We start from the raw sequence: 11529 nt of genomic DNA, 5'->3' as shown, positions 1-11529 counted from the left end.
CTGTGACTCCAGGTCAGTCCTTCCCCGCCAAACACACATGGGCCAACTCTGGGGCTTCTGCCCCTCTCTCTGCAGTTGTGGCTGCTCTCTCTCCTCCACCCCAGGCTCTGCTGTGCTCTCCTGTTTCCCTCGCCGCTGTTTATTTTTGCCTCTTCTGGCTGCCCTGACCCGCTCCCTCCTGCCGTGTCTCTGGCGGCAGTGGCAGCCCCAGTGAACGCAGGGCAGGACGGGCACTGCCTCGGATGCTCTAACTTTCCACCCCCTGGCCCGGCCCTGCAGCTGGAAGACCCTCTCACTGCTTCTGAGCAGAGACGCGGGTGCCCGAGGCACCGAGCGCCGCAGGCAGCTCCAGCCGGGCGGCCGGGCTTAACCGCTGGGCCGGCTTTCCGGAAGAGCTCGGCAGCGCCCGCGGCTCTGGAAAACCCGGCCAGGGCCGCCCCTGCAGGGGGCTGCCCACCTGCCGCCCCGGCCGGGCCAGCAGCGCCCCCGCAGCGCCCGGTGCCCGCCGCTCCCGCTGGCCGGGCCGGGCCGGGGTCCGGCGCCCCGGTGGCGCGGGGCGGCGAGCAGGGGCTGAGCCGGGCGGCGAGCAGGGGCTGAGCCGGGCGGCCCTGGCTGCGGCGCCCTCCCCCGGCAGCGCGCTGGGGCCCGGGGCCGGCCGGCGGAGACTCACCGCTTCTGAGCAGGAAAGAGGCAGGCTGGAAGCGGGGGGGCAGCCCCGCGCGCTGCCCGGAATGGGCCGGGGCTGCCTGGCGGCCTGCCCGGGCGCGCGGGGCGGAGCGGAGCGGGGCCGGGCCGGCGACGTTACAAGAAGCGGCCCAGTTCCAGGAAGCCGAGGGCGGGGCCTGGCGCGGCGCTATAAAGAGCCTGGCCGAGCGGCCCCGGCAGCTTCGCAAGGAAGGCGCGGATCGCAGCCGGGGCGCGCAGCCCAGCCCAGCCCGGGAGCCCACCGCAGCCCCTGCCCTGCCCGGCGGCGAGAGCCCGGCAGCCGCCGCCCCTTCGCCCTTCTCCAGGTAATTGCCCCCAGCGCCCCGGGCTGCCCGGGCACCGATCCCGAGCGCAGGCCCTGGCAGCGCTGCGGGGGGTCCCGGCCCGCCGGGGGGAGGGTCGCCCGGCGGGGGGGAGCGGAGCGGGGCGGGGCGGGGCGGCAGGCGGGGCCCGCGGCGCCGGTTCTGACTCTGACTCTGACTCTCTGCCCTGCCTCGCTCCAGGTGATGGTGTAGCAGCCGCTGCAGCCGGCAGCAGCCCCGCCGCGCCCGCCACGCTGGCTCCCCGCGCCATGGTCACCCACAGCAAGTTCCCCGCCGCCGGGATGAGCCGCCCGCTGGACACCAGCCTGCGCCTGAAGACCTTCAGCTCGCAGAGCGAGTACCAGCTGGTGGTGAGCGCCGTGCGCAAGCTGCAGGAGAGCGGCTTCTACTGGAGCGCGGTGACGGGCGGCCAGGCCAACGTGCTGCTCAGCGCCGAGCCGGCCGGCACCTTCCTCATCAGGGACAGCTCGGACCAGCGCCACTTCTTCACCCTCAGCGTCAAGACCGAGTCGGGCACCAAGAACCTGCGCATCCAGTGCGAGGGCGGCAGCTTCTCGCTGCAGAGCGACCCGTGCAGCAGCCAGCCCGTGCCCCGCTTCGACTGCGTCCTCAAGCTGGTGCATCACTACATGCCCCCGGCCCCCTGCCCGGCCCCCGCCCCGCCCGGGGGCAGCCCCCGCCCCAAGCGGGCCTACTTCATCTACTCCGGCGGCGAGAAAATCCCACTGGTGCTGAGCCGCCCGCTCTCCTCCAGCGTCTCCAGCCTGCAGCACCTCTGCCGCAAGACGGTCAATGGGCACCTGGACTCTTACGAGAAGATGACTCAGCTGCCGGGCCCCATCAAGGAGTTCCTGGACCAGTACGATGCCCCCCTCTGAGGAGTCCAGGGGAGGCGTCAACACATGGCACAAGCACAAAAGCAGGGGAGGGGGCAGTGATCCGGCGAGCGTGAACCTGCAGGACAAACCAGACCCCCCTTCCCCGCTGGAAAGGGAGTGGGGGCATGGCTGTGAACTCCGGGCTGAGCGAGAGGCCCTGCCCAGCACAGAGACATCTTGCAGTGATGGGGGCTACCCCAGGACAGCTTGGAGCCCCCCCTTGGTAATGGCAAGAGGCTGCCATTACTGGACTAAGGATTAATATCCTAGTGACGCTCCTCGACACACCTGCCACCCAGTGAGAACCGGGTCTGTGTCTGGGGCACTTACACCAGAGGTGAGGGCAGCTGCTCAGGAGCCTGGCTGAGCAGTTTGCAAGCAACACATGCACCATGTGTACCTTGCAAATGGCTGTGGCTCAGCTGTGGCTCTGATCCCCTCCCCACTTTCTGGCCACAATGGTATGACCAAACCTGGAGCTGTGCTGGTAACAAAGCCGTTCTGAAGACAGTAAAATAAAAGCACTGGAATCCAGCTAGTGCCTGATAACTTCTCCTCCGTTTTAAGGGGAAAGTGATTTTTTTTCCCCCTGTACTAAACTTTACCTCTCACCACCTCCTTGTGGGTGGAAGCGCCTTTCACACCAAGCCCCAGACTTGGAGGATGCTGCCTTTTCCCCTCACTACCACTATCCAGGGGACTAAGCCTTACAATCCATCCTCGTCCCATGGACTGGGTTACTGCACATTTCATGGTAATACTTACAATAATGATCCAGGCTCTGACTAGTGAGTCCCAGCAGGAAAAGGAGCCCATCCTGCTGGGCATATCAGCACCAAAGAGTTCCATGTGAGCATGTTGCTGCAACAAGCACCAATGGGATGAATTATTAGACCATTATTCCAAAGTGCTACCCTCTCCCAGGTCCTGACCTCGAGCTCCTGCCCCTGGACTCTAAACTTCAGAGGATTCCAGAAGTTGGGATTCTCTCCAGTCTCTGGTTGGATCTGGGGCTGTGGGTTTGCCTGGTCCCCAGCTGCACTGCTCCGTACTGGCACGGATACCTACAGGAATGTAGCAACAACGGAATTCCCTGGAACTGGTCATTCTGTAACCGCTGTCCGTGCGGAGGTCTGGAAGGGCGGTTGGGTTTTTAAAGAAAGCACTGTTTACAGTTCTGCCTGAATCACTGTCTTTTATAAAGATTCTGCCTTCACCTCCAGCCTTGAAGGTTGAGCTCAACATGCTTGAAAACTCAACTAAAACCAAACTCAGAAGAAACTTTGCACATATTTATATTTATATTCAGAAGGAAGCGTTTCTGTAATTTATAATAAAGAGCACTATTTTTTAATGAAAACCCCACCTCTAGTTTTGTCTTGCCACCCACCTCCACCTGCCAGACTGCAGTGAAACACAGCTGGGCTCATGCAGCCACTGCCATCATTTGAATAATAGGGGGAGGGTCACCAAAGTATCAGGTGTCAGCCCGTTTTTTAATGCCAATCTCTAACAATTATTGATCATTCCTTACGTCCTTTAGGAGCTGCAGGGAGCAATTTCTGCAGGCTGTGGCCCTGGACAGGCCAGCCTGCACAAGCATGGTGAGGTGCTGTAAAGTACCTCTGAGCAGTTAGACACTGGTTTGCAAACAGGCTCCTGTGGTTGCAACAACCAGAACCTTGCTGATGCTTTAGGGGAAGGTGACTTCTATTGCCAATACTAGTGGGAGGCCAGGCTGGCAGTGACACAACCCTCAATGGGAGCGGTGGGGCAGTGTGGGGTGGGAGCTGATGGCCGTGCTGTGTAAAAGATGCAGGGAGTTCCCAGTGTCGATGATTCATAACTCAGGTCCTTGGGACAGTAGAGTTTCATTTATAACAAAAAGCAAGTACCCCAGCAGGGCTCACGCACTAGCTGTAAAAGGCAGGAACTGGGACTGCACATCCTGGAGCACAGGACAACTCTTCCCTAGGCAGGCAGAGCAGTGTGTGCTGGGGATGGTGCCATAATAATATCTTCCCAACTGCCAGGGGGTGGGGAAGTGACTGTGTGAAGCGCTTGGAATGTGTGAAGCACTGAGCAGCACCTGGCTAGACAGTGACCAAGGCACAAGGTGCTGGTTTCAGAGCATAAATGATGGAGAGCCAGAGAACAGCTCTGTGTAAGTTTGAAGCTTGTCTCACCCCAACAGAAGATCTGACCTGACCCGCCATTGTTTAATATCCAGGGCCTGACAGCTACAACACCCCTGCAAACAACGAGGGAGAAGTGGTGGCGATCCGGGTGGGAGTCGGTAATGAAACCAGCTCCAAGGGAATTGCTCTCCAGACAAGTATTAACTGCTCCCCAAGACTTATTCTGAGGCCTCACTTCATGGGCATGAGCTCTAGGCCCAGGAATAAACCTGCAAGCTGGAGTAGAGCAAGTCCAGAGGCTGTATAAGCTGTGGAGGAATTAACCCTCTGAGTATTCCCCCCAGCAGCCGGTGCTGAGGAAGCAGCACCCAGGGGGGCCAGTCACAGGGTTGCCCAGGTTTGCCTGTGGGAGTTGCTCAAGGGCAGCAGAAAGTGTCCACGGGAAATGTGCTGGCTATGCTTCAGTGCTCCTGCTGTTTGCAGAAAGCGGCTTCCTACAGTCTGCCTCCGGACAGAAACACTTGGGGGGCACCAGCCTCCCTGAACCCTGGGGCCAGCTAGGCCCTCAGCCTCCCCACCTGTCACCCTCTCCACCCAGTGCAGCACTAACTCAAGGCTATTTCATAGCCACATGGGTCAGTTACACTCAAGTGAGAGCTGCAGGTTTGCAGAGGGCTTTGGCCAGGGAGGTGGAGTAGGGGTGGGCGGGCATGGCTGCTAGGGAGCTCACACAGCTGCCGGTGGCGGTGGGGCACGCTGGTGAGGGCCCCCCCCCCCCCGCCGCCCATGCGCCAGCACTTGGTGAGAGAAGGTTTATTTTTTGGAACGGAGCCAAAGTGCAGGGACCATGAGAGGTGCCTGGGGCCCAGCTGCGCACGGCCGTGCTTGCTGCCTCGCTATTTCGGTAGCATTGTTCCAGCCCTGCCAGGAAGAGCGACTTCCCAGCCTGGCCAGGAACCCAGCCGGAGCTATGCGAAGAATGTCCAGGCAGAGCAGCGGGGGTGGCATCCTGCCAGGCCCTGCTGAGGCTCATCCCAGACGTCAGCACCATCTGATCCCCAACACCACACCCACTCCCCTCCCCGGAGCTGGGTCTCCCAGGCAACAGGACTGGAATATCACTGTTTATTCTCAGCCAGTGCCAGGAAATTAGGCACCATGGCCACCTCCCTCCCCTTCCGTGCTGCCGGGGGTGGGGGTGGGGTGTGTAGAGGAGGCACTCAGGGGGTGCTTGTACAGGGTAGCCCGTGGGAGGATCTGCATGGGAAGGGCTGGTCCAGAGGCCCTGAGGGGAGCTGGTGGGAGGCCAGTATCTTACTGGGACAGAGCCTGCAGCACTTGGATAGTTCTGGGGAGACTCCAGGGGCTCCTTGGCCTTGGAATAGGGGAGTTTTGCTGCCCAGGGAAAAGTGTGACCCGGCCGAGTTTCTCAGCTCCTGGGGCCTCAGCCGTGCTCGGCCCTGCCAGCAGGCTCCCTCGGCAGCACCCTGACAAGCACGGAGCCATTAGTTGCCCACGTTGAGCTGCCGCTCCCAGAGAACAAGCTGCAGGTGACCAGGCAGCTCCCGGCAGTTGGTGAGAGCTGCCACACCCCCAGAGAGCCCGGCAGTTACCCCACCTCACTGCACCTAGCGCCACTCAACTCCCCCTCTCTTGGGCTGCACTGGGCAGAGTGCACAACAGGTCAGGAGCTGGGGGAAGTGCCAGAATCCCCAAGGAACAAGTAAAGGGGCTCCCAGGCACTTCCCCAGTGGAGACCCTGAGACGCGAGAGCCCCGAGTCCCGCAGGTGCAGAGGGAGGATGGCTTCTCAGGCTGGTTAGTGTTCGAGGAAGGCACTGTGTGTTTAAATGCCAGGTCCTGTCTAAATGACCCCTGAGACTCTTTGGCCCCCAGCCCCTCATCCTTCTGCTGTAACTGCCTGGGATTTCTTGGCCTCCCAGAAGAGACCCCGATGCTTCCTCTTCCTCTTCCCGTTTGCCTCAGGACCCTGTGCGGTGCTGCAATAAGCCGCTGACTCGGAGAGTCCGGGAAGCTCTGTGAATGCTACTCGCTTCTTGGAACCTCCCCAGCCCCACAGCAGCCATGACGCGTATGACCAGTGGGCAAACCCCTGACAAAGATTTCACAAGCCTCTCCTCTCCCCGAGAAATGCCAAATGGACTTGGCCCTGCATTACGTCAGGAGCTATTTCTGCGTGTCATGGCCAGTCAGCTCCCCTCTGCCTCCCTCCTGGGCTGAGGAGGAGTGAGCTCACCAGCGCAGTGATTTCCCAGACTAGGTAGACCTGCTCGACCGCCCATGGTGACTAGTCCCCTCTGATGGCTTTACAGACCCCCCCCCCACTAAAGCAGGGCTAGGCACAGAACAGACTGGGCTAGGGAACCCCCCCTGAAGCAGCTCCAGGCAGAGAAATCATTTGAAAGGACCTGGTAGGCCAGGACAGGGGAATTTGGGGGCAGTGCCCCAGATTGCACCAGGAACGGAGGCGGATGTCTGGAGCAGAGCAAAGCGTGGCTGCAGCGTTCCTAAGGTCTTTCCTACACTCCCAGCACCACAGCGATAGCTCTTTGCGAAGACGCTACCTACGCCAATGGGAGAGCTTCTCCTGCTGGCATAGGTACTCCACCTCGCCAAGAGGCGGCTGCTGTGTTGATGGGAGAAGCCCCCTCCCCACCACTCTGGGAGGTGGAAACCCACAAGAGACTGAAGAAGGGGATGTTATCCCACTGATGGGCTAAACAAATCCTCCTAAGATGCCACAGCCTGCTGGGAAGCGATCTGGAGGGAGCATAACATGAGTGGACCAATGAGTGATCCACATATTGTAACTCCCCGCTAGGGCCCTATGTCAGGACCCAATGAAGTGGGAGGGCAGGGATCCCCCACCTCATCTGTCCATATCTCCACCATGCCAGGACCCTAAGGGGCGTGGAAAAGACTCAGGACGGAATGAGGCCAGCTGCATATAACCCAGCCAGGTCCCCTCTAGCATGAACAGCCCAGAAAGAATGGTGGAGCCACTGCCTGACCACTAGGCCAGCTGGCTATCAGCCTGACCCACTATAGCCACTATCCCAGCAGGTGCCAAGCAAGGAAACCACATAGCGAAGGGGGCAGGAGAGTGTCTGAACCTCTGCAATGGAGGCCGGGAGCAAGGATTAGCACTTCACTAGCACTACCCGATTCACCCCCCGCCCTCCTGGGGGCAGGCACAGGAGAGCTGGTGAAAGTGACACTGGGGAGGTGAAGTGAGTCACCCGACACCCAGCAAGGCCTTGTTGGGAGAGCCATGGTGAAATGCGCACTGGGCCCAGGCTGCAGGGAATCTCCGGAGCCCCAGTCCACTCCCCACTGACTCTCCCGCTCCAGCCCATCGCACGCAGGCGACAGAGGCACTAAGGGACACAGTCAGAAAGCCAGGGATTGTCAGGCTAGAACACCCCAGCAGGCCACCAAGGCCGGTGCCTCGGCTGCCAGAGCAGCCAGTGCCAGCCACTGCAGAAGAAGGCAAAGTGCTCTAGAGTCACCTCATTGTGCAGCACTAACCAAGGAGATGAAAAGTCTCTGCCCTCAGCAGACAATAACTCCTCCCCTGGGATGGGGGCTGCAGAGCCCTGCCCGCCTGTGTTCCTGTAGATAGCACCCTGCTAAATGGCCAGTTCTTTCCCCACAGTTCACAGAAAGCATACCTGGATTATCAGCTGCACGGCCTCCCTGGCTGCACGGAGGGGAAGGAGCTGCCTCCTTGCACCTGGCTGAGAGCTCTGGAAAGCTCAGAGCATGAGTGGGGTGCGCTACTCCCACAACGGGGAGGGCATGATGGGAGCTCAGATTCCAGCAAATTGCAACAAACTCATGCACTGCTAAAGGCACTCCAAGGCTCCCCAAGCCACAGCATATCACCTGCCTCTCTGGACATCAGAGCCCCAAGGCCTCGAGACAAGTCTCTCCTGGGGAGAAATTAAGTTAAAGGCCTGACCTCACTGCCAGCTGTGCCAGGTGCCTGTCAGCCACTCCCACCTGTGCTCTGATAGGCGGCATGTCAAGCCCACTTCCCCCAGCTGTAAACGATGCAGGATGCCCAGCTGGGCGGGGGGCTCCAGCCCAGACTTTTCTCCCGGCCTTTTAAGAAGACACAGATCCACATTCGTCGCTGGCGGGACAGTACAGGCTTCAGTGGAGTTATGTCAGGAATGAGTTTCATCCAGACTGTTCTGCACTCCGCATAGGGCCCGAGGGGTGGGGTAGGGGCAAAGCCCTTTCATAAATATGCTTTGGGCTTCTCCAGTACCTCTCGCCCACAGGTCTCCGAATGCTTCACCGACACCTGCATCTCCCAGCACCCATGGGAGAGAAGGAACAAACATAGGCCAAGATTTACAGTGACCGGGGATTGGGGGGCCAGTAATTTTTGAGAAAGTGAACGCTCAGCACTTTCTGAAAAATCAGGTCTCTTAACCTGGCACCCAAAATCCCTGGTCATGTTTGAAAATCTTGGCCATAAAATGTAAGAATTCTCTTGCCACTAAATGTAGCCACCTCTGGGGAGGAAAGCAGCAGCTCTTCAACAGAACACAGCAAAAGTGCCTCTTTCCACCAGAAGAACTGGCCGCTTGTTCTTTGTGTCCCCTCAATGGTAGTTAAATTCAGTGTTTTATCCCATGTCCCTGCTCACATGCGCCCCGTGGGCCAGTCACCCAGGCCTGGCTACACCGAAACATAGGCCAACCCAGCTCTGTCGCTCAGGGCTGGGAAAATGTCACGCCCTGGTTACATGGTTAGGTCGATCTAGCTCTGGTGTAGACATGACTAGCTTGGTGGAAGGAGTCTTAGTGAACCTGGCTACTCCCGCCTGAGGGGGTGGGTTTACTACAGTGACGGAAACCCCCTGCCATCATTCTGGGAAGTGTCCACACTACAGCAGTGCCACTGCAGCGCCATAGCAGTATGGACACACCCTTAATTCCTCTGGGCTTCAGCTCCCCCTCTGCATGCCTGTCTCGGCCAGGCTTGTCTAGTTAGACCGCGTGCTCTCTGGAGCTGGGACTCCCTCTGCCTGTGCAGTGCCCAACACGGTCGCCCTCATGGCAGGCTGCTGCACTAAACAGCCTCAGAATATTAACCCGAGGCTGAGCCATGGCTCTGTGGCCTGGTGCCTCTGGCAGAGCTCCACTGGCGGGGCTCGGGATTCCACTAGGAGTGGGAATTGCCCGTTATTGCAGCACATTGGACACAGGTTGCTGGAACCTGATTTCCACACCCCGCCCCCTGCCCAGCCTTTCAGGGAACTGAACACTTAGCAGAAGTGTGAGCACAGGCAGGGGGAGGGGCTGATGTGCATTTTGGGACAGGGAAGCTGCTAATAAAAAGTCCTGTTTATGTTTCCATAGTAACTCATTTCTGTTGCTCTATGTCCTGTGAGCCCCACGTAACCTCAAGAAAGGAAGCAGCCAGCTGCAAATTCCTCATTTGTTCCATCAGAGCAGTTCCTAGCAGAGCCTCCTCAGCCCAGACCTTCCTTCCAGTCTGATACAAACATGGCGTCACCAGCTTGCTGCCCCAGGGTTTTCTTGTCTCCCTGGGCTTTCCACACGCTGTAACCAAACTTAGAGGAGGTGAGAGCCAGGCCACGTCAGGGCAGCGCCTGCTGGCCAGGCTGAGATCTTTGCCTGCTGGTCCCCGCAGAGAGAAGCATGCAGCTCAAAGTAACTGAGGAGGGGCGGCTGGCCCACATGGGCGCTGCGGCAGGGCCCATCCTGCAGACTCTCTTAGCCCACGGATGCACTAGTGCAGGCAGGGCTCTGAGCAGCCATCGGAAATAGCAAGTGCGTTGCCTACCCCAGGCTAGAAGAGACCCAATGGCCTGAGTGGTTAACGTGCCAGGGGCTGCTTGAAGCCCACCATTGGCACAGCTGAGCTGGGGTCAGCAATGGTGCCCCCCCCATTAGGGAAAGCATCCCCAGGCGGGCACAGCCTGTGTGCAGCAGGAAGAAGGGATCATAGTGCAGGGAGGCAAACCCCTGCTTCAAGCTCTGGGGCCGTGGTGCGGAGAATGGGCTCCAAAGGAGTTGGGATGGCTACATACAAGCTACTGGCATTGAGCAGATGCTGTCTATCCCCAGAACAACCTGTGTGGCTGGACACCCTCCGTCTATCTGTCTCCACACTGTCAGTTGGGCTGGCTCGCTTGCAAGCCAGGGGCTGCATCATTCAAACCCGGCACCTGGAATGGCGCACACAAATCCTGTGCTTCCACACGCCCGGGGGAACGGGTTGCCAATCGTCTGTCAATTTATGGACAGTCAGTAAAAAAACATACAATTTTAACACTGCCTGTAAACCCGTAAATACGTGAAAATGTCTGTGAAATTGGGCAGAAATAAACCATTGTATTTGACATTGATTGTGGTTGTTCAGAATCACTTCTTGTATCAGAAAAGGACACTGACCATGATGGTATCAATGTCCTGCTTTCTGTTATCGCACACGCCCAAGGAACCCGACTGATCAATTAACTGCTGCTAAAACAACTGCGTCATTCCAAATTCCTGTGTACAGAACAGCAGGAGTGAGTAGGGCTGATGGGATCTGCAGCCCCCCCCGCGCCGCTCCCCCACTGTCTCTGAGTCTGATGGCTCCAGTACTCGGAGCAGCCAAAGTCCAGTGCTTTCAGAAGCAGTCCTGAAAAATCCCCCAAACCCTGAATCACTGGGCAGGAATTACGTGCACACACAAACCATCCTCCACACGCACACACATGCACACCACAAACACACAAACCATTCCCCCCCCACATGCACACCACAAACACATACACAAACCACGCCCCACAGGCACCCCCGACACGCACAGAGAGAGGAGTGCCAGAGTTTTACAGCAAGCAGGGGCATGCACAAGGGGGGACAAGCAGGGGCACAGCCTCCCTCCTTCCCCCCTCCTCCCCCCGCCCCAATAATCGTTGAGGCACAGAACTCCTCCAGCCCCGGGGCCACAGTGGCAGAGGGGGGAGAGCAAGCTCCTCTCAGGGCGGGGGGCACAGAACCTACCCCCCAAAAGGGATCAAAGTTAAATTTCTGCACCCGCCCCTGACAGCAAGCCCCTGTATTCAGGTGGAAGCTGAGGGACGGGCAGTTTCACACTTGTGGGGCAGTTTACAGAGCCAGACAAGGTTGCTTGGGGCTGCCAACCCTCCAGGATTGTCCTGGAGCCTCCAGGAATTAAAGATTACTTTCATTAACGATTGTGTCATACGATGAAAAAGCCAGGAACTGTCCAACCCTGGGCTTGCTTGGGAGCCGAGCTGTGTCTGCCTCCAGTCCCTGCCCTCCCTTCTGATGGGCTCAGGAGCCAATACACGGGGAGGGGGGAGAACCCAGCAACTAACACCTGGAAAGCAACAGGGTGGCCTCTGCCCCTTCCCCCATGCCAGCAGAGCCATGGGATCCCAGGGAGTCGGAGGTAGACAGCCCACAAGGGAGGTTCA

The 11529-nt window shown here is 58.9% G+C and overlaps 1 protein-coding gene across 1 annotated transcript; it reads left to right on the top strand.

Moving 5' to 3' along the window:
• The first annotated feature begins 852 nt into the window (after positions 1 to 852).
• Positions 853 to 3968, top strand: SOCS3 (suppressor of cytokine signaling 3). Its single transcript, XM_067547170.1, has 2 exons — positions 853 to 1010; positions 1209 to 3968. Exon 2 carries the CDS (start codon positions 1277 to 1279, stop codon positions 1904 to 1906), a length of 630 nt encoding a protein of 209 aa, XP_067403271.1. The 5' UTR covers positions 853 to 1010; positions 1209 to 1276; the 3' UTR covers positions 1907 to 3968.
• The last annotated feature ends 7561 nt before the right edge of the window (positions 3969 to 11529 follow it).

The sequence above is a fragment of the Emydura macquarii genome, unplaced genomic scaffold, assembly GCF_026122565.2.
Source record: "Emydura macquarii macquarii isolate MOO-44397 ecotype Brisbane River unplaced genomic scaffold, CSIRO-AGI_Emac_v2 contig_1230, whole genome shotgun sequence".
NCBI classification, from domain to species: Eukaryota; Metazoa; Chordata; order Testudines; family Chelidae; genus Emydura; species Emydura macquarii.
Note: the sequence above shows the minus strand (reverse complement) of the source record. Positions and strands in the feature narration are given on the sequence as shown.

Excerpts from the sequence above, each read along its gene's own strand:
- SOCS3 (XM_067547170.1), top strand. The coding sequence starts at position 1,277 with ATGGTCACCCACAGCAAGTTCCCCGCCGCCGGGATGAGCCGCCCGCTG.